General features: G+C 47.7%; 1 protein-coding gene across 10 annotated transcripts in view; it reads left to right on the plus strand.

Moving 5' to 3' along the window:
• The window catches only part of LOC125039399 (myocyte-specific enhancer factor 2-like), a 349,376-nt gene that overhangs the window by 321,295 nt on the left and 7,330 nt on the right, over positions 1 to 20,751 (plus strand). For 7 of the 10 annotated variants that reach the window (XM_047633260.1, XM_047633261.1, XM_047633262.1 and 4 more), the window contains 2 exons: positions 14,808 to 15,265; positions 19,195 to 19,398. In XM_047633260.1, the coding sequence (XP_047489216.1) occupies positions 15,212 to 15,265; positions 19,195 to 19,398 (258 nt within the window). In that variant the 5' untranslated portion in view covers positions 14,808 to 15,211. Of the gene's footprint in view, positions 1 to 1,242; positions 1,867 to 14,807; positions 15,266 to 18,676; positions 18,881 to 19,194; positions 19,399 to 20,751 lie in introns of those variants that run through there. The other 3 variants (XM_047633259.1, XM_047633267.1, XM_047633265.1) reach the window with 2 other exon arrangements.

Consider the following 20,751-nt stretch of genomic DNA (forward strand, 5'->3'; position numbering starts at 1 on the left):
TAGTATATTCTTTTTCTCTCCTGTTTCTCTTTCTTAGTATTTATAGCGTTGGGGTGATGAGTGACGTTGTCCAAGTGGTGATTGTGATTGCCTTTTATATCGGTTTATTGTGTGGTGATTGTGATGACTGGATGATATTGATTAGTGAAGGAATTAGTGGTGATGATGTGTTTTTTTTTCTTTCTATCAAATATTATTTTTATGGTGTATGTTATTGTGAAGTTGAATTGGTTTACACAGATATTATCTTCATTTGCTTAGTGGGTGCATTAAACGCAAGTTATGAATTTGAATGACGGTTATTAGTGCGACTTAAAGGGATAGATATTCTAAGTAATGATACGTGTGATGATATTGACTTCGTTGCTGCAATTAAAGTTTATATTGTTCGGATGCCCTTTTATTCTCGTTAATTGCATTTGTGATGCCCGGTGACACTGATGTTGCCGGCATTAACCGTAAATTGAATGGGTATTTATATTTGTATTTTATCTTGTTTATGTTTCGGGATGATATTTTTATGATGTGTTTGCGTATTTTTTCTTAAATTGAAATAAGATTTTATTTTGATTTTAATTTCTTTTTCATGCAAAATGTCATTGATTTATGAGTCTCTTTGAACGAAATAACTGCGCGAGACGTACTAAAAGGGGTCTGAAGACGCCTGTACTCAGAGGCCGTTACCCGCGTTCCGGCCGCCGTACACGAGGGCCTCGCCGTACGTCTGGTCCACGTCTGTGTGTGTTTACTGCCCCGAAACCTGCCGTATGCCCGCTGCCTTTTATATGCCGTAAAATGCTTGGGCTTCCGTCGCCTGCGCGCGTGTGGAGTGGGTGGACGCGGTCGGAGAGCCGCTGCATTTCGCCTTATCGCTTGGGAGATTATGTGAGTACTTAGTGTACATACCGGGCCCTCTTGCCCTCTCTACCCTCCTTCCGGCCCTCCCCTGGTGTCTTGCGCTCTCCTTGGCCTCCCCCCTCCCTCCCTGCCCCTCTCCTGGCCCCGGCTCCCCAGGAGGGAGGCAAGGAGCGAGGGGGAGAGGGTATCCGAGGAGGGTATGGAGGAGGAGGGAGGGGGCGGGGCGAGGGGATGGGGGAAGGGAGCGCCTGGGGAGGTCGTGGCTACCGGGTGACTCAGAGGGGGCAGGCGGCGACCCCTGAGTGCCTCCTGGTCCCTCCCTCGTGCCTGGTGTGTGGCAGCAGCTAGCCTGGCCCTCTCCTCTCGTCTCAGTCAGTCAGCGCGCGTCCACGGGACCAGTCGCGTCGCCACAGTGCCACGGGGGGGTCACGTTGCTCGAGCGCCCGACACAAGCGCTTCTTCTACCTCCTCTCATTGTCGTTTCGGCGCTCGCCACGGCACGGTGTTCCTGCAGCTCGTCGCGCTGGTACATTGCCTCGACACATCTCCGCTGACAACTTCAAGTGTACCACGTTAGCCAGTGAACACGGCCCGGCCCCACGACTGTGTGTGACTCTGCGCCTGCAACGCTCTACTCTAGTCGCTACCAGAATCTCATTAACTTATTTTTATATTTATTTAATCATTATTATTATAAGCCTTTTTTGGAAAAAAAAACTTCAACGCATTGATCTCATTGTTGTCCAGTCACTGAATGACCAAAGACTTCTCAAAACTACATCAACAACAACAACCACCCGCCTCATTGTTGCTCGTGTGCGGTTTCTGAAGCAGCTCCTTTCGTGCTCCGAGAGAACAGCTAAGGTTGTGATTCTTTACAAGTGGAGAAAGACAAACAGACAGAACCCAGTGTGCGCCTCGTCCACACGCTTAACGCAACGTGCTTTTAACACCGCATCGACTTCAAGATCAACTAGCTACTGCCGGTGCCGCTCGGTCCGTGTGGAGGTGAGTCTCTTCTGGCGCTGCCCTTTCGGCGCCGTGGCCGACGTTTGTGTTTACCACATTTATGAATATGTATATATATATATATATATATATATATATATATATATATATATATATATATGCTCATACATACATATATATATACTCATATGTATGTATATAATGTGTGTATATATATATAAATATATATATGTATATATGTGTATATATGTATATATATACTTATATATACATATATATACTTATATATACATATATATACTTATATATACATATATATACTTATATATACATATATATACTTATATATACATACATATATGTATATATATGCATAGGTATATGTATATGTATATGTATATAGATGTATATCTATTTATATATTTTTACATAACTATATATGAACACATATAAACACATTTAATGTAGATGCATTATTTACTTACAAGTATGTATGTATATATATGGTATAATATATATATACATATATATATATATTTATTTATATATGCATGGGTTTGTATGTGTGTATATATATCTTATATGCACACATACTTCTTGGAAGATAATATATATACAGTAAATGTGTTTATACGTGTGCATATATGTTTATGTACAAATAAATATATATATATATATATATATATATATATGCATTTGTATGTATATATGTATAAATATATGTATGTATATATACATATATGTACCCAAAAAAAATACATATATACATATGCATACGTATACATACTTATAAACATACATATACATATATACACATACACCTATAAACATATAAATATGCATATACGCATGCATACGCGCACACACACACAGACACACACACACACACACACACACACTCACACTCACACACACACACACACACACACACACACACACACACACACACACACACACACACACACACACACACACACACACACACACACGTATGTATGTATATATGTATGTATATCAGACAAATAACCGTATTAGATACACAAGACAATTTTGGTTAAAGTTGTATTTGTATCCAATTCGGCTGTTTGTTCGCCCGATGAGGAGCTCTCGGCGAGTTCGAAACGTTGCGGTTCTTTCATTTTTTATCGTGGCTCTGTTACCTTTTCTACGTGTTTGTGTTTGTAGACATTTGCATATATTTTTGTATTTATATATGCATCTATATATACATTTGTATGTATGTGTAAGTATATATAGGTAAATATACATATGCATCTATACATGTGTACCTGTACATATATACATATAAATGTATATGTATACATATATACATATAAATGTATATGTATACATATATACATATAAATGTATATGTATACATATATACATACACACATACACACATGTGTGTGGGTGTATGTATGTATGTATGTATGTATGTATGTATATATGTATATATGTATATATGTATATATGTATATATGTATATATGTATATATGTATATATGCATATATGTATATATGTATATATATATATAAATATATATATATATGTTATGCGAATGGTCCAAGCGTGTAAACAAACAGAGGCTCGCGGAAGAGCCTGTGCGTGTGAAATAGAGTTCTTAGAGCTGATTGCGCGTGTTGCCTGGATTCAACTTCTGAGAATCGTAATATCATGTCACTTATTGGCATCCTGTGTGGCGTGCCTGGCGGGCATGCGGGCCCTGGGAGACCTTCATTTTTCTGCTGCGATAGAGGTGGACGCGGCCGTGTCATGGAGCGGGGGAGCTCGCGACGTGCCCGACACCTGGGCTACAGCGGTCTCGTTCGGGGACTTGTCGGGGAGTTCATGGCGGGGCAAAGGACTTCTTGAACATCCTCGGCGAATTATTCCCGAGGTGAAGCAGATGCCTCCCTTGAGCAGAGAGGAAGAAGGGAAGGGAAGGGCGTGTGTGGAACCCGCTGGCTAGGGTTAGGTTACTCCAGGCTTACCCCCTACCCACCTCGCTCCACCAGCTGTAGGCCTAAGGCATGCACTCCTTACCTCCTCTCCCCTTCCCTCCCCTCCGTGCATCCTCTCCCCTAAGGTTCCTTAGCAGACATTCTTGAGCGGATGTCTCTCCCTCTTCCCTCCCCCTCCCCTTCCCTCCCCTCCTGCTCCCTCTCCTTTCCTTCCCTCCCCTCCCCTTCCCTCTCCTTCTGTCGGTAATTACTGTCGGGGAGATTACTTGCTACTGTAGACGGGATTACTCTTCATTAGAGGGATTTTCGGAACGATTTTTTGCCCTTTCCTCTTCGCTTCCGTTTTGTTGTTTGCGACACGGCGACGGCGGCGGCGAAGGAGGAGGCGACAAGGAAGCACGAGGCGGTCGGAGGGCAGTGTTCGGGGGACGACTTCGGCAGCGACGGCGGGGGCGGCGGCGGCGCTCGCTTCGTGCCCGAGGCTCTACCCCCTGCACGACTCAATCCCTTGGTCCTTTTTTGTGAACAGGGTCCGTTTTTTTCCTCTCTCTCCTTCGTCTCTTCACTCTTCCTTGCTAAGATAGAATGATTTTTTGGTATGAGTGCTGCTCTTTCCGAAGCAAGGCAATGTGGCCTGTCCTTTTTTTTCGAAGAGGTGTCTCCGCGAGAGGCGCGAGTGCGTGGGACGGCGAGGAGGAGCACGCACGTGCGGGCCTGCTGCCGCCACGTGCCCATGACCGCGTGTCCCGCCAGCCAGCTTCTCCTGCTCTTACTCCTTCTCTTCTTCTTCCTTCTTCCCCTCTGATGCCCTTTCGTTTTCCTCATCTTCCTCTTTCTCTTCTTCATTTTCCTCCTGACCCCTTTTCCTATTCCTCATCACCCTCTTCTTCCTTTTCCTCCTCTGACACCCCTTACTCTTCTTTATCTTCCCCCTTCTCTCCTTCATTCTCCTCCTGACACCTCTTCCTCTTCCTTACCTTCCTTTTTCTCCTCTTTCTTTCCCTCTTCTTTCTCCTCCTCCTTTTCCTTTTCCGTTCGAAACAGAGCGCGGCTTTGTGTTATGCAGTTGTAGGTCTTCTGTTTCGTATTTTTTCTGCGACATTTGCATAATGTTCTAGGTGTGAATTATACATATTTTTGAGTGTCTAGCTACTGCGGATTAAAGGGGAAAGTGCTCGCAAGGCGCCGCTCGTCCTTCACGGGGAGGAAGCAATGGGAAAGGTGATAGATGAAGAGGGAAGGGAAAGAGGGAGAGTGCCTGAGAGGGTAAGGGTGGGGGGGAGGGAAGTGAGGGTGTTTAGGAAGGGGTCTCGTTTCTTTCTTTCTTTCTCTCTGTCTTTATTCCTTTCCTTTTTTTTCTGCACGTATATGTATGTTTTAAGAGGCAGTAACGAGCCTTGTAGAACTATGTGTGGTTAGTGTGCGTGTGTAGGCTTGCGGAACCCCGTGTGGGCGTCGCGAACAGAAATCAATCGTTTCCTTCCCCACCTCCTCCTCCTCCTCCTCTCCCATCTCCTCCCCCCCCCCCCCCATCTTCACCTTACGCATTTGCTATAGATGCTTGGAAAGTCCTCGCGCGGGTCTGCGGCGGCGAGGGAAGAGAGCACGACGTCAGGAAATAAGGCAGGAAAAGAAGTCGCAGCGGAGACGCGGAAAGTCGTTTGTGCTTAGCCGCGGGAGGGTATCGGCTTTCGCTACGTCGCTTTTTAGTTATTTGCCTATTATTTTTGTTTTTATGTATGTATTTGCTTATGTATTTATTTATTTATTTATTTATTTATGTATTTATTTGTTGATATCTGGGTTTTGTACCTTCGCCGTCTTTTTCGCGGACGAATAACATCATTAAAGATGAGGTATCCTTGTGCTTCATGGCAGCCTGCAGTTCGAGCGGCTGGAGAGGGTAGATAAGCCCTTGCATGCGGGCGTGAGTGCCAATGGGCGGGCAGACGGGGGGCTGAGAGGGGGGAGGAAAGGAGGGGGGGTGTCTGGCAGAGTTCACGTGGGCTCAGGTGCGGAAGCCTCCTGTCGCGCGTGTTATCAGGTGACGGGGTATCGTGTTCATCCTTCTCTCGCACGAAACGCTCATTTCCCCGCTGCTCCCGACGCGATCGAGCGAAGGCACGGGCGACGGGGAGCGCACGACGCCGCCCGCACGCCTTCTCCGAGAGGCTGCTCGGGGGCGGCTACAGGTGGGCGCCGCGGATCAAAGGCGGCGAGGAGGGCGCTCGCCGGAGAGGTTGGTCGCGAGAACAAACGCCGATTGATTGGCTAAAAGCAAGCGCGGCCGTGACAAAGCACAGCAAGCACGGTCGCTCACCGAAATAGCCAGCTCTCGGAAGTTGTTTTGGTAATTATTATTCACGCCTCTTCAGAGATTCAGCCTTTCATGTAATTCGCCTCGAGAGAGGTGAGGCGACCGCCACTTCCCTCTCCCCTCCCATCTCCGTCGCCTGCCCTTCTTGCTTCCCCCTTCTCCTTCCTTCTCTCCCATTCTCTTTCCCCTTCCATTTCCCCTCCTCTCATCCCCTCCTTTCCTCCTCCTTCCCCTTCCCCCTCTCTTCTCCTTTTCTCTTCCTCCCTTCTCCCTTTCCCTTTCCCCATCACCCTCATCCATCCTCCCCTCTTCCCTTCCCTCCTTCCCCCACCCCCACCCCTTCCATCCCCTCCTGACCGCAGTGTCACCGGCTGATCATATTACATACTGGAAATCGAATTGAGGCATCCATTCGCCTTAACTCTAAAGCTCCCCTATTTCGCGTCAATCGAGGAAGGGGGGTGGGGTGGGGGGCAGGGGAGGGGAGGGACAAGGGACTTTTTCGTAATAGGTGAAGGAATCTTGATAAATGCAGATTTTTTCGGACTCTCTCTCTCCCTCTCTCTCTCTCTCTCGCCGAAGAAGGTAACGGCCGAATATAGTGCCGGTGTGACTGGCGGATTAGGGAGACGATTAAGGGTGCGACGTCCATGCTGTAATCTTTATCTTCATGATTGTCTCCTTTTCCTTCTTCGTGCATCGGCCATGATACCTTCCTTTCTTTTTTCCGGGCTTTCATTGGTTATTTTTTTCTTCTCCTTTCATCTATCCATTATTTTTTTTCCCTTTATTCCCTTTCTTCCCCCTCTTCACCATCCCTGCTTTCCTCCCTCCTCTCCTTTCCATCCCTTTCTCCTTCCTTCCCTCCCTCCCTTCCTCCCTCCCTCCCTCCCTCCCTCCCTCCCTCCCTCCCTCCCTCCCTCCCTCCCTCCCTCCCTCCTTCCATCCCTCCTTCTCTCTTTCCTTCCCTCCTTTCTTTCTTTACTTCTCTCCTTCCTTCCTTCCTTCCTTCCTCCCCACCCCCTTCCCTCCCTCCGCATACCACCGGGAGACGTCGACGGGAAGCGGTATCCCTTCATTTTCATTCCCCGAAGTAATTTTCAGCGAAGCATCATTTTTCCTTCTCGGAGTTTCCTTTTTTTCGTCCTCTTGTAGAAGTCGGAGGCGTGGGAAGAGTAGGAGGAAGAGGAGGAGGAGTAGGGGAAGGGGGAGTAGGGGGTGGATGCCCCCCCCCCCCTCCCTTCCCTTCGTCTGTCGGTGCCGGTAGTGATGTGGGGATGGTGACGGCTGGGCGATGGTGACGGCGCTACAGCTGACCACGAGCTAGCGAGGCCTGCATCTTCTTATGCTAAAGAGAGTAAGGTAGGCCCGTGCGTCGGGGAAAGGGGAAGGGAGAAAGAGAGAGGAAGAGAAAGAGAGATAGAGATGCAGAGAGAGAGAGCAGAGGAATAGGCGGGCGGGAGGGCTACTTGAGCACACCAGCTTTAAGAGAGGCCAAACTTCTCACCCCGTGGCCACCCCTTCCCGCCCTCTCCCCTGCTTTCCCTTCCTCCCTCCTCCCTCCCTCCTCCCCTGGCTGTACCTTCGTGTCACATGTCACTGGTGTAGCTCTATCATTGTTGCTCGTGGCCCGCCCCGCCGTGCATGCCCCGAGCCGCAGTCACGGAGTCGCACCACCACATTCCTTGAGGTCCCTGCGCCTCCTTTCGAACTCCGAGGTGCGGTCGGGCGTCTCGAGGGCCGGCAACAAACAAATGGAGACCACCGCCCAAGGAACATCCTGACGGCGTCCGGCGGTGACCTAGTCTCACCCTGTCGCCGCAGCCGCCTTTGACCCTCGGGGCCGTCCCAGGGCAAGACCGCCGATTAAAAATGGATCGTGAGCGTCGGGTGCGGCCGTTCAGACATGTTCCTCACTTGTCCAGGTCTCTCCCCAGCTGTATCTTTCATACGTGAACATCTGCAGACTCGCCTTCCTACCCCCCCCCCCCCCCACGCCTCCAGAGCACAATACAGTAATAGTGGATGTACTGAAGGCGTTTTTACCCTGCCCTCGGACACGGCATCGCTGGTCACATCCAAGGAATTTCTGGGAATCCCGCCTCAATCCCGGATCTGAAGGGATGCGTTCGTTCTCTGTCGTTCCCCGAGAGTTTCCGCTTTGTTTGTTTGCCGCGACGCCCTTGCAGTCCCTGCGAAGTATGCCGACGGTGCAGCGTGAGTCCAGTTTTGAAGTGACGTCACGGGTTGTTATGGTTTATAAATGTTCGCTCGGACTGCAAACACGTCAAACGCTGGGATCGTGACGTCAGGCCAGTGTGTCATCTGAATAACGTAAGGGGGGGACGATGTTTCTCCCCTGCATCCTCTTCCCCGCTTCCCCTCGTGCGGTCCAACCCCTCCTCCTCCCTCCCTCCGTCTCCCTCTCTGCTCCCCCTTGCATATTACAGAAGGATTTCATTGTGCTGCCTCTGTAATCGACTCCCATCACGGACATTGGCTCATTACTGGTCATTTAGTGTATCATGTTACTTCTGTGACCCGGTTCGTCTGTGATTCGGGTTGTGTGCTTCTTGTTCGTCTCTTTTTTCCCCTTCTTTTTTTCCCTCTAAGAAAATTAGAAGCACTGGAGCGGCTATTTGGCTGCGGCCGATCTCTTAATGGTGCCTTGCCTTCGCCGATCGATGGGGAGAACATCACGGGACTCGCACGTTCACCTGTAGCCACCTTTGCGCCGTTCCTTCGTTTGGTCGTTTGCGCTCGGGCTTCTTTCGCTGCTCGTGTCCCTTCTGCCTCCGCTCTCGCCCCTTTCTGCGCCTCTCTTCTTTTGGTGCTGTTTCTATCGGTTTATCCGTTATGTGTCTATCTCGGTCACGTTAATTTGTAGGTATGTAGTAGTGCATGTGTATGCGTATACACACATAATCACACAGACGGACATTTATATATATATATATATATATATATATATATATAGATAGATATATATAAATATAAATATATATATATATATTAATATATAGATATATAGATATATATACATATATAGATATATATAAATATAAATATATATATATATATATATATATATATATATATATATATATATATATATTGTGTGCATGTGTTACGCAGAAACAAGCACACGCTAGCCAAAGCAGCTTCCCTTCCTCCGCCTGTAGCATTGGTCGTCCCCTCACCCACGCTCTCCCCTCTTTTCCCGGCGCGACTCTCTCCCCGGGGCGGTGGCAGTAGAGAGGGGAAGTAGGTCAGGGCCATGGCAACCCAGCGTCCAGCATCTCACCTGGCGCTCCTACAGCTCCTGCTCCCCACGGCTCTGCCTGCTTGCTGTGGCGTTCGACTTTACTGCTGCGGCGCGCTGCCCATTTGCGCGTTGCTTGCAGGGGCGGTGTTGGTTGTGGGCGTGGGAGGACGCGGCACGAATCAAGGAAGGCGATTATCGCTTGTCCTTCCTGTCTGTGGTGTAGTCTTATTATAAATCGACATTTATAATTAGCATTTTATTCCCATCCCCCCCTCCCCCGCTGCCCTGTCCCGACCCGTCCCTGTGATGACGCATGTTGCCTCCCATGCTATGAACCTGTTGAGCGGTCGGCGGCGGCGGCGGCGAGCTGCATTACGCAAGGGAGGATGACATCCGCTCGTCACAACTCGGACAGCGGCAGGGGCGGGCTGGCCCTTCAGGTGGTTCTCATGGCCGTTGAGTCACGCATGAAGAGTCGCCTCGGGTGGCCAGTGCGTGAGTCGGCTAGGGGAAGGGGAGGAGAGGGGATACACGTCACTTTGGCGGCCGTCATCTTGTGGTCCTTGGCTAAAGGTCGGCGCGGGTTCCCATGGGGGCGGCGAAGGGATGCAGTGGGTCAGTGCGCTCCTCGCCCCCTCCCTTCCGCCCGCCCCTTGCTCGCCCCTCTCCCTCCGTCGCAACCATGACCTCGCTACCGGACCACTTTGTAACCCGAGTCGGCTCCTTGACCTCGCGGCATCGGTGGCCCTCCGTGAGCCTGAGGTGCCACTGACGAGCCCTGAGAGCCCCGTGTTGTGTTCGGTCGGCCATTAACGCGCCGAGCGAACCCGAAACCGCTGCCATAGAAGCGCGTCCAAATCGCGATTGGCGCCTTAATGACCTGCCCTGAAGACGGTTCGCGGGCTTCCGGTTAACCCCCAATTGATACGTCATTGAGGATTGTCTCTCTTTTTTTTTTTCTTTTTCGAGTGGCGATATTTATAGCGTCCGCGTGTTCCTTTTTATAAACTTGAGGACAAGTTGGGCGGTAGATTTCCGATGATTTGGTTCTTTGATGGTTGTTTTCTTGTTTCTGTTTTTGTTTTAGTGCGGGGATGGCGTAGCTGTTCTTGTTGCATCTTTGTTTTTTAATCGTAATACAATAAGATATCGGTAGTGCATATATAGACGGTTCACGCTATCGAGGTATGCTGTTCTCCCTCGCGCCACGTGATTTGCAGTTATTTAAAGTACAGGAGATTTTTGTTATGTTGGAGTAAATAGAATGAATCCTTCCGGTTGTGACCAACAGAAGTGTATTTTAAAGTAGCGAATGCGTTCTTACATGTGATTATACTATTGACTTATTTACTGATACGTTTTTGTATAAATACAGAATATATGTATATATAAATTTAAATATATATATGTGTGTGTGTGTGTGTGTGTGTGTGTGTGTGTGTGTGTGTGTTGTGTGTGTGTGTGTGTGTGTGTGAATGAGACAGAGAGACAGACTCGCGTGTTTGTATTGTTTTGAAATAGTTGAAAAGAGCACCGAACAAGTGCCAAGACCGAGCGTCCAACACACCTGCAAACATACCTCAGAGGACAGCACATCGATTCCCATTTGTGGGAGTTAAAGAGTGCGTGGTGGAACCCCCTTAACTTTGCCTTGAAACGCTCTCTCCGTTCCTCCTTCTCCTTCTCCTTCTCCTTCTCCTTCTCCTTCTCCTTCTCCTTCTCCTTCTCCTTCTCCTTCTCCTTCTCCTTCTCCTTCTCCTTCTCCTTCTCCTTCTCCTTCTCCTTCTCCTTCTCCTTCTCCTTCTCCTTCTCCTTCTCCTTCTCCTTCTCCTTCTCCTTCTCCTTCTCCTTCTCCTTCTCCTTCTCCTTCTCCTTCTCCTTCTCCTTCTCCTTCTCCTTCTCCTTCTCCTTCTCCTTCTCCTTCTCCTTCTCCTTCTCCTTCTCCTTCTCCTTCTCCTTCTCCTTCTCCTTCTCCTTCTCCTTCTCCTTCTCCTTCTCCTTCTCCTTCTCCTTCTCCTTCTCCTTCTCCTTCTCCTTCTCCTTCTCCTTCTCCTTCTCCTTCTCCTTCTCCTTCTCCTTCTCCTTCTCCTTCTCCTTCTCCTTCTCCTTCTCCTTCTCCTTCTCCTTCTCCTTCTCCTTCTCCTTCTCCTTCTCCTTCTCCTTCTCCTTCTCCTTCTCCTTCTCCTTCTCCTTCTCCTTCTCCTTCTCCTTCTCCTTCTCCTTCTCCTTCTCCTTCTCCTTCTCCTTCTCCTTCTCCTTCTCCTTCTCCTTCTCCTTCTCCTTCTCCTTCTCCTTCTCCTTCTCCTTCTCCTTCTCCTTCTCCTTCTCCTTCTCCTTCTCCTTCTCCTTCTCCTTCTCCTTCTCCTTCTCCTTCTCCTTCTCCTTCTCCTTCTCCTTCTCCTTCTCCTTCTCCTTCTCCTTCTCCTTCTCCTTCTCCTTCTCCTTCTCCTTCTCCTTCTCCTTCTCCTTCTCCTTCTCCTTCTCCTTCTCCTTCTCCTTCTCCTTCTCCTTCTCCTTCTCCTTCTCCTTCTCCTTCTCCTTCTCCTTCTCCTTCTCCTTCTCCTTCTCCTTCTCCTTCTCCTTCTCCTTCTCCTTCTCCTTCTCCTTCTCCTTCTCCTTCTCCTTCTCCTTCTCCTTCTCCTTCTCCTTCTCCTTCTCCTTCTCCTTCTCCTTCTCCTTCTCCTTCTCCTTCTCCTTCTCCTTCTCCTTCTCCTTCTCCTTCTCCTTCTCCTTCTCCTTCTCCTTCTCCTTCTCCTTCTCCTTCTCCTTCTCCTTCTCCTTCTCCTTCTCCTTCTCCTTCTCCTTCTCCTTCTCCTTCTCCTTCTCCTTCTCCTTCTCCTTCTCCTTCTCCTTCTCCTTCTCCTTCTCCTTCTCCTTCTCCTTCTCCTTCTCCTTCTCCTTCTCCTTCTCCTTCTCCTTCTCCTTCTCCTTCTCCTTCTCCTTCTCCTTCTCCTTCTCCTTCTCCTTCTCCTTCTCCTTCTCCTTCTCCTTCTCCTTCTCCTTCTCCTTCTCCTTCTCCTTCTCCTTCTCCTTCTCCTTCTCCTTCTCCTTCTCCTTCTCCTTCTCCTTCTCCTTCTCCTTCTCCTTCTCCTTCTCCTTCTCCTTCTCCTTCTCCTTCTCCTTCTCCTTCTCCTTCTCCTTCTCCTTCTCCTTCTCCTTCTCCTTCTCCTTCTCCTTCTCCTTCTCCTTCTCCTTCTCCTTCTCCTTCTCCTTCTCCTTCTCCTTCTCCTTCTCCTTCTCCTTCTCCTTCTCCTTCTCCTTCTCCTTCTCCTTCTCCTTCTCCTTCTCCTTCTCCTTCTCCTTCTCCTTCTCCTTCTCCTTCTCCTTCTCCTTCTCCTTCTCCTTCTCCTTCTCCTTCTCCTTCTCCTTCTCCTTCTCCTTCTCCTTCTCCTTCTCCTTCTCCTTCTCCTTCTCCTTCTCCTTCTCCTTCTCCTTCTCCTTCTCCTTCTCCTTCTCCTTCTCCTTCTCCTTCTCCTTCTCCTTCTCCTTCTCCTTCTCCTTCTCCTTCTCCTTCTCCTTCTCCTTCTCCTTCTCCTTCTCCTTCTCCTTCTCCTTCTCCTTCTCCTTCTCCTTCTCCTTCTCCTTCTCCTTCTCCTTCTCCTTCTCCTTCTCCTTCTCCTTCTCCTTCTCCTTCTCCTTCTCCTTCTCCTTCTCCTTCTCCTTCTCCTTCTCCTTCTCCTTCTCCTTCTCCTTCTCCTTCTCCTTCTCCTTCTCCTTCTCCTTCTCCTTCTCCTTCTCCTTCTCCTTCTCCTTCTCCTTCTCCTTCTCCTTCTCCTTCTCCTTCTCCTTCTCCTTCTCCTTCTCCTTCTCCTTCTCCTTCTCCTTCTCCTTCTCCTTCTCCTTCTCCTTCTCCTTCTCCTTCTCCTTCTCCTTCTCCTTCTCCTTCTCCTTCTCCTTCTCCTTCTCCTTCTCCTTCTCCTTCTCCTTCTCCTTCTCCTTCTCCTTCTCCTTCTCCTTCTCCTTCTCCTTCTCCTTCTCCTTCTCCTTCTCCTTCTCCTTCTCCTTCTCCTTCTCCTTCTCCTTCTCCTTCTCCTTCTCCTTCTCCTTCTCCTTCTCCTTCTCCTTCTCCTTCTCCTTCTCCTTCTCCTTCTCCTTCTCCTTCTCCTTCTCCTTCTCCTTCTCCTTCTCCTTCTCCTTCTCCTTCTCCTTCTCCTTCTCCTTCTCCTTCTCCTTCTCCTTCTCCTTCTCCTTCTCCTTCTCCTTCTCCTTCTCCTTCTCCTTCTCCTTCTCCTTCTCCTTCTCCTTCTCCTTCTCCTTCTCCTTCTCCTTCTCCTTCTCCTTCTCCTTCTCCTTCTCCTTCTCCTTCTCCTTCTCCTTCTCCTTCTCCTTCTCCTTCTCCTTCTCCTTCTCCTTCTCCTTCTCCTTCTCCTTCTCCTTCTCCTTCTCCTTCTCCTTCTCCTTCTCCTTCTCCTTCTCCTTCTCCTTCTCCTTCTCCTTCTCCTTCTCCTTCTCCTTCTCCTTCTCCTTCTCCTTCTCCTTCTCCTTCTCCTTCTCCTTCTCCTTCTCCTTCTCCTTCTCCTTCTCCTTCTCCTTCTCCTTCTCCTTCAATTATTGTATTAAGTTTCCTTTATTAGAGATGTGAGTGGCGATTATTTTCCGAAATCGGCAGCGTTTTGAGATGAGTATTTGTAGCGTATTAGTTTTTATTAAGACAGGTGGGAACAACTTCCGGTTGCCGCGAGGACGTGTGTATGGGCAAGGGAGGGCAAGGGGCGGAAGGAAGGGGGAGGCGGCAGCTGCCCACACCTGGCAGCTTTCAGGCACTTCCTCCCTCTGCACCCATGTTGCCTCCCTCTGCCCCTCTGCCCCTCCCCCGCCCTCCTCCTTGGCCTTTGTGCTCCGCCGAAGGAGTCGGGCGTCGGGCGTCGGGCTGACTCGGTTTGTTTACCTTGCCCGACCTCTCCTCCGCGGCGTCGCAGCCCTCGACCCGCAAGCATTCCCCGCCATTATGCTAATGAAGACGGCAGGGCGTTCGTGGAAAGGCCCCGTGTCATCCGAGGCTGTGGGGAGGGGGGGCGAAGGGGTCGTGTTGGGGATTTGGACAGGGGAGGGGGTGAGGGAAATAGGGGTACGGGAGGGGGGTGGAAATCGTACTCGGGGCATCAGTTAGCAGATATGTGCCGAGTGCTGGAGCGTGAGTGGAGGGCTATCGGGTTCCAGCTGCCTCCTCTCCGCACACTTAGACATCCGAATGAAGTCGTATCTCGTGTGGCAGCGATTCGGCTTGCTTGGACTGGGCCCGAGGATGGGGTCTAGAATTGTGTTTATCTGTTTATTTGGCAGGGAATTATTAATTTATGTGTTTGTTTACTTTTTTCTGCCGTGTATCATTGGCTCGGAAACTGTTTGTGTCATTTGTTTGGATGAATGTGTTTGCATTTTTAATTCATTTTTTTGTTGGATTGCCCACTGACGCGCACCGTTGTTTTCCAGGTTGAGGTCCGGCCCCGAGCTCCCCCCCCCCCGAGTGTGGAGCTTCCTGCGCCTCGGGCGGTGAGCTTCGTGTTTCTCTCTCGCGCGGGAGCCTCCTTCAGCACCGCCGCCACCGCCTTCACTACCTACTGTGATAACGCCGTGTCCTTCGGAAGATTGTGATCTCCGACGCTCGTTCATTTTTCCTCCGGTCTCTGCGGTGGGTAGGGTACCTCAACCACCCCCCTCCCCCCGCGAAGCCGCCACGCTACGAGAGCTACGCCCGTGCTGCCTTATTCTCGCGACGCCCGCCCTCGGAACGCACTCCGCCGCGGCCGCCACCACTGCTCACACTGCTCTACCTGACGCCCGCGCCCACTAGTTCCTGAGTAGACGACGCCGCCGCCGCCGCCGCCACCGCCATCATGGGGCGCAAGAAGATCCAGATCTCCCGGATCACAGACGAACGGAACAGACAGGTACGTGCCCCCGCCCTCGCCGCTCTGGGGACGATTTTAAACTGTTATTATTTCATGCATTTCGTTAGTTTCTGTTATTTCTTTTTATTTGAAATCTTATTAAGTTGATAACGATGATGGTCATCATCATTAGTCTTTAATATCATCTCCTTTTATTTGAAATCTTAGTTTTATAAGTTGATAATGATAATGATGATGGTCATCCTCAATATTCTTTACTATCATCATTATTGTTATTGTTATTATATGATTATTATTGTTGTTATTATTATTATTATTATTATTATTATTATTATTATTATTATTATTATTATTGCTATTTTTGAAATTGTTATTATTACTACCACTACTATTATAATTACTTTCACTTCTGTCTATATTGATATCTCTATTCATATTACAATTACTACTTTACGACCATATCACTACTTCACTATTACTTCAACTGTTACCACACAAACGACAAAGCTGTAACTGTTTTTATATGATGCATCGTCATAATTGTTGCTAACAATATAGGTATAATTGAAACAATAACATATCCGAAAATGTTTTTGTTTAAGATATGTTAAGATGAATGGTAGTATATCAAACGTCAAGTATTTCAGTTTTATCATTTGCAACATCAGCTGATTGTTGTATGTTGCTTTATCATACCATGCTTATATATTTCTTATCAATTTAACGTAACATAAGGATTATGATATATTTGTTTTCCTATTTTATTATAGAAGTAACAATAAGAATGATAACGGAAAATAATTATTGTAATTATGGTGTGTGTTACATTATCTATAGAATCGTTATTTTTGTTGTTGACAAAGTGGAATTTAAGTCATATTTTATTAATCATTGTTCTGGGTGACCTTTTAGTATTAGACTTTTTCTATTACTAAAAAAATCACAATCCATCTAGGATTTTCATTCACTAACTTATGTGCTTTTTTGACTCTTTCTCTTTCTTGTTTTCTTTTTTTAATTATCCATGTTGTTTTCAGCAATTTATATATATTTTTGGTTGTGCTTGACACTGGAGGCTGCAAGATCAAGTGACATCTGTAGAAAGTAATGAAAAACTTTTTCTTTAAACTTTAAATTATAATTGTCTTATGCATTTCCCTCTTAACATTGTCGTTGATTTTGCGGACGGAGATCTCCGCATCATTAAATTATGTTGTTCTTCTGTTTTTCTTTGTCTTCTTCGCCTGCTCCTCCCTTTCTCCAATTTGACCTTTTAAAACCTCTCAATTATCTAAGTATGGAACCGTTGGAGACGTTGGTGTGTCGACACATTGTTCCCTCCTCCGCTTGCTTGCCTCGCCCTCTCGCCCCCTCTCGTCGTGTCGCTTCGGCAGGAGGACGGGCGTGCGGCGAGCGACGAGGGCGGGCGGGCGTGCAGCTCGCAGGCGGCAAGCAGGAGGAGTGACAGGACAGAGCGAGGGAAGGAGAGGGAGTGAGGCCCAGGCTGGCCGAGGGAGGCAGACTCGCTGGTGCTATAGGGACGATACACCCTCCGGAGCGGCGCACACGCACCCACCCCGAGAATAGCAGTATTGATTCTATATTTGGCAACCAACTTAATTATTTATAACTCGCCTTTCCAACCAAAACAACTTCCCCAAGTTATTCTCGTGACAGACTTCGCACCCGCCTACTATTTTTGGTTGTATTACGCTAAAGAATGATAATAGTGCTGGACGAATGATGTCACTATCGATGAGCCGACGTGCGTGTGTGGAAACCGAGATACATACCGGCGCTCCGTCCGCTGGGCCTCGCCGCTCCGTGAGGGGAGGACACCTGACCCTCCTCGAAGCTTGACCTTGAGCCCTGATGTATAAATAACGCGTGGTCGCCCAACTGGAGATTGTTAGAGCTCCCCCTCCCCATTCCCTCCGGTCCCTACGAGTGCTTTGTGACGAAGACAGAGGCGAGCGTGCGAACGAGTGTCCTCCTCCCAGCCCTCATGACGGATGGTTTACAGCGGACATTTCTATGCTCGCTTTTGACCGACTTGTTGCTGTCTTTTCCCTTTCATTTTTGATTCACGTTCTCCCTTTTTGTCTCAAATACGTCGTCATACGATTATCTCTTCGGAAGCGCTGTTTATCACGAGCGTGCGCAAGTCTCTGCTCCTCCGCCTTTCGCTGCGAGTTACTTACATGTTTTAACAAAAAGCGTGAGATATTCAGGGCCCGAGAAGAAGAGGATATTGCATCTCTGGAGAAAGGATATGAGAATGGAAGTATAAAATTTGATGCGTGAATCTTCTAGATGTGACCGGATAGATATTGGCAAGCTGGAGTAACCATGGCAACGAGAGAGAGAGAGAGAGAGAGAGAGAGAGAGAGAGAGAGAGAGAGAGAGAGAGAGAGAGAGAGAGAGAGAGAGAGAGAGAGAGAGAGAGAGAAGAAAGAGAGAAAGAAAGAAAGAAAGAAAGAAAGAAAGAAAGAATGGAAGAAAGAAAGAAAGAAAGGAAGAAAGAGGGAGCAATATATCATATTTAGAGAAAAGAAAGTGCAGTGGTAGGAGGCGATGCACCCTGTCGCTCGCCAAGGGCAGTGCAAGGCAGCTCGCGGATGAAAGGTGAATGGTTGTGCCGGGTCGGCCCGCCCACTCGCTTAGTGTTGAACGGGGGGCGTGGCCAAATTGCACCTCAATCTTTAGGGGAGCTGCAGTAATTGTGTTGCCCTTGCTTAGATTTATAACCTAGGGCGCTGCACCGGTTCCTTTCCCCTTTTGAAACTCGCTAAGGACCTTTGCGAGCGCGATGACACGGCGGGTCTCGCGTGATGAGTGAATTAGTCCTTCCTCCTTGCTCCCTCCCCTCCCCTGCCCCCCTTTCCTTCGAGGACCCTACTTGACTCAGCTCTGACAAAGTGCGAAGGAAATACTCTACGCTTGGTAGAGTTTCATCGGTTTACTACGGTCATTCTCCTTCTCGAACTGTTTTCTCGCATGAGCGTTCATACAAATACGTCCGTAGACATTGCAGTCAATGTTTGTGAAATGTCTACGGAGATCACTCGCCACGTTTCAATACCATCCAGTTCTGCCGGTACCACGATCTCCACGGTTCCGGAATCTTTATTTCCGCTTCTATGTTTTCTTCTTTGTTTCTTGTCTCTTTAGTAGATCACAGTATTATTTGGCTGCGTATGTATGTAAGTACACACACACACACACACACACACACACACACACACACACACACACACACACACACACACACACACACACACACACACACACACACACACACACACCAGCCTTCTCTTCTTAACGAATTCCTCCCAACCCTTGAACGAACAGGTGCGCAGACCCACGAGGGCGAGTCTGCGCCGACAGTAGCTCTTAGTTGAGACCTGAAACTGACCCTTAACGAAACGACTGACCTTCCCTGACCTACAGGTAACCTTCAACAAGCGGAAGTTTGGAGTAATGAAGAAGGCCTACGAGCTCTCAGTGTTGTGCGACTGTGAGATCGCACTCATTATATTTTCGTCCTCCAACAAACTTTACCAGTACGCGTCGACGGACATGGACAAAGTGTTACTCAAGTACACGGAGTACAATGAGCCACACGAGTCTCTCACCAACAAGAATATCATTGAGGTAGAGCAACAGCGCCCGACGCCTCGGCCCCTTGGCTCGGCCGGTGTGCTTGTCGTAACGCTTAAACCCTGTTTATTACAGCTAGCAGTAGGACCTCCAGCTTGGAGTGTGACCACGCCGTGTGCCAGCAGTGTTGTGTCTGCTTTTTTCCTACTAACTCAGGTGAGGGCGGCCCACCACCTGCCGGCGTGCGAGAGCCTCCTCCAGCGCGGCGGGGCTCGCTCGCTGCGGCGCCCTGAGCGGGTGGTGGGCTGCTTCGCCAGCATCACGTGTGTTGTTGTGAGCTAACAGCCCTGCTCGTTTGTACATTACAGGTCACATTCACAAAACGCAAGTTCGGTTTGATGAAAAAAGCGTATGAGTTGTCGGTGTTGTGTGACTGTGAGATCGCGCTGATCATCTTTAACTCGAGCAACAAACTGTTCCAATACGCGTCCACAGACATGGACAAGGTTCTGCTCAAGTACACCGAGTATAATGAACCTCACGAGTCCAGGACCAATAATGATATCGTTGAGGTAATCTTCAGTGCCATCAACATTTTCCTAAGATTTAATTATCTTTACTCTGTTATTTGGCGTAGGGGTATTTTATTTATTATAATTGTGCGAAAAAAACTGTTGGTTATTTGGATTAAGGTTTAAATTATAATTGGAAGTTAAGGTTTCTCTTTATAAGATAATAATTACTCTAACCGTTCGAGCACGTGACACTCTTGGGATGTAAGGTTTCTCACCAGTTTTGACTAAAAGTAGAAAACAACAACCAAAAAATAACGAGACAGACAAAAAAAAAATTCACTCCACCTTCTCGTATCAAGTTGCGCACCTTTCTGCCAAGTTGTCCTTTAGAAATGGTTACGGGTATAAAACATACATTCAAACAACACAGAACACGTAGCATGGGATTTCGGACTCGATTGTCGACCGCCTCAGCATGACAAACGAGTTTTTTTCCGATAACATTCAGTTTAGATTCATTGTAATCTTAGTGTAAACTAGTGATGCATGGAAGTACCTAAGATGCTAAAGCAAGCATGTAGAGACAATATTTTTTTTTAGTATATTCATGTGATAACGTAGCAGAGATGGCATGTAAAATAATTTTAGATTTGTGTGTATTTTTTCTATCTCAATTTGTTCATCAGTCATGGTTTGAATATTCATATTTTGGTGTTCACTTACAAAAAATGTTTTTATATTTCCATCTCTCTGCTTCCTTCTCAATATTTCTTCCAATTCTCCTTCCCCTCCTTCCTTCTTACTCTCCTTCCTCTCACGTCTTCCCCTCTTCTTCTTTCCTTCCTATTCTATCTCTTCATCTTCACCTCTAGCTCTACCTCTTTCCTTCTCATTCTCTCATACTCATCTTCCCTCAACTCCTTACTCTTACTCTTACTCTTACTCTTACTCTTACTCTTACTCTTACTCTTACTCTTACTCTTACTCTTACTCTTACTCTTACTCTTACTCTTACTCTTACTCTTACTCTTACTCTTACTCTTACTCTTACTCTTACTCTTACTCCTCCTCCTCCTCTGTCTCTCCCTTTACTTCAGAGAGAATTGAAATGTCATTCAAAGTGAGAGATGGACAAGTTGACAAGTTAGTTACTGGTTTAGGGAAGGCAACGGAGGTATTGGTAGTAGAGTTAGATACCGAGGGCGTAAAGTTGCATGACTCCACACGCACCCTCGGCTGTATATAATGCATTTGGGTCTTAACTTAAAAATAAAATTACATATATGTGTTAGATAGACATGTTTAGTATTATTAGTATACGTATCTATTATTTGTCTACTGTGATAGCCAATGTTCATAATTATGATAGTCATTATATTGTTGAGGTGAAGGTTGTTGGACAAATATCCC

This window comes from Penaeus chinensis, chromosome 27 (assembly GCF_019202785.1).
Source record: "Penaeus chinensis breed Huanghai No. 1 chromosome 27, ASM1920278v2, whole genome shotgun sequence".
NCBI lineage: Eukaryota > Metazoa > Arthropoda > Malacostraca > Decapoda > Penaeidae > Penaeus > Penaeus chinensis.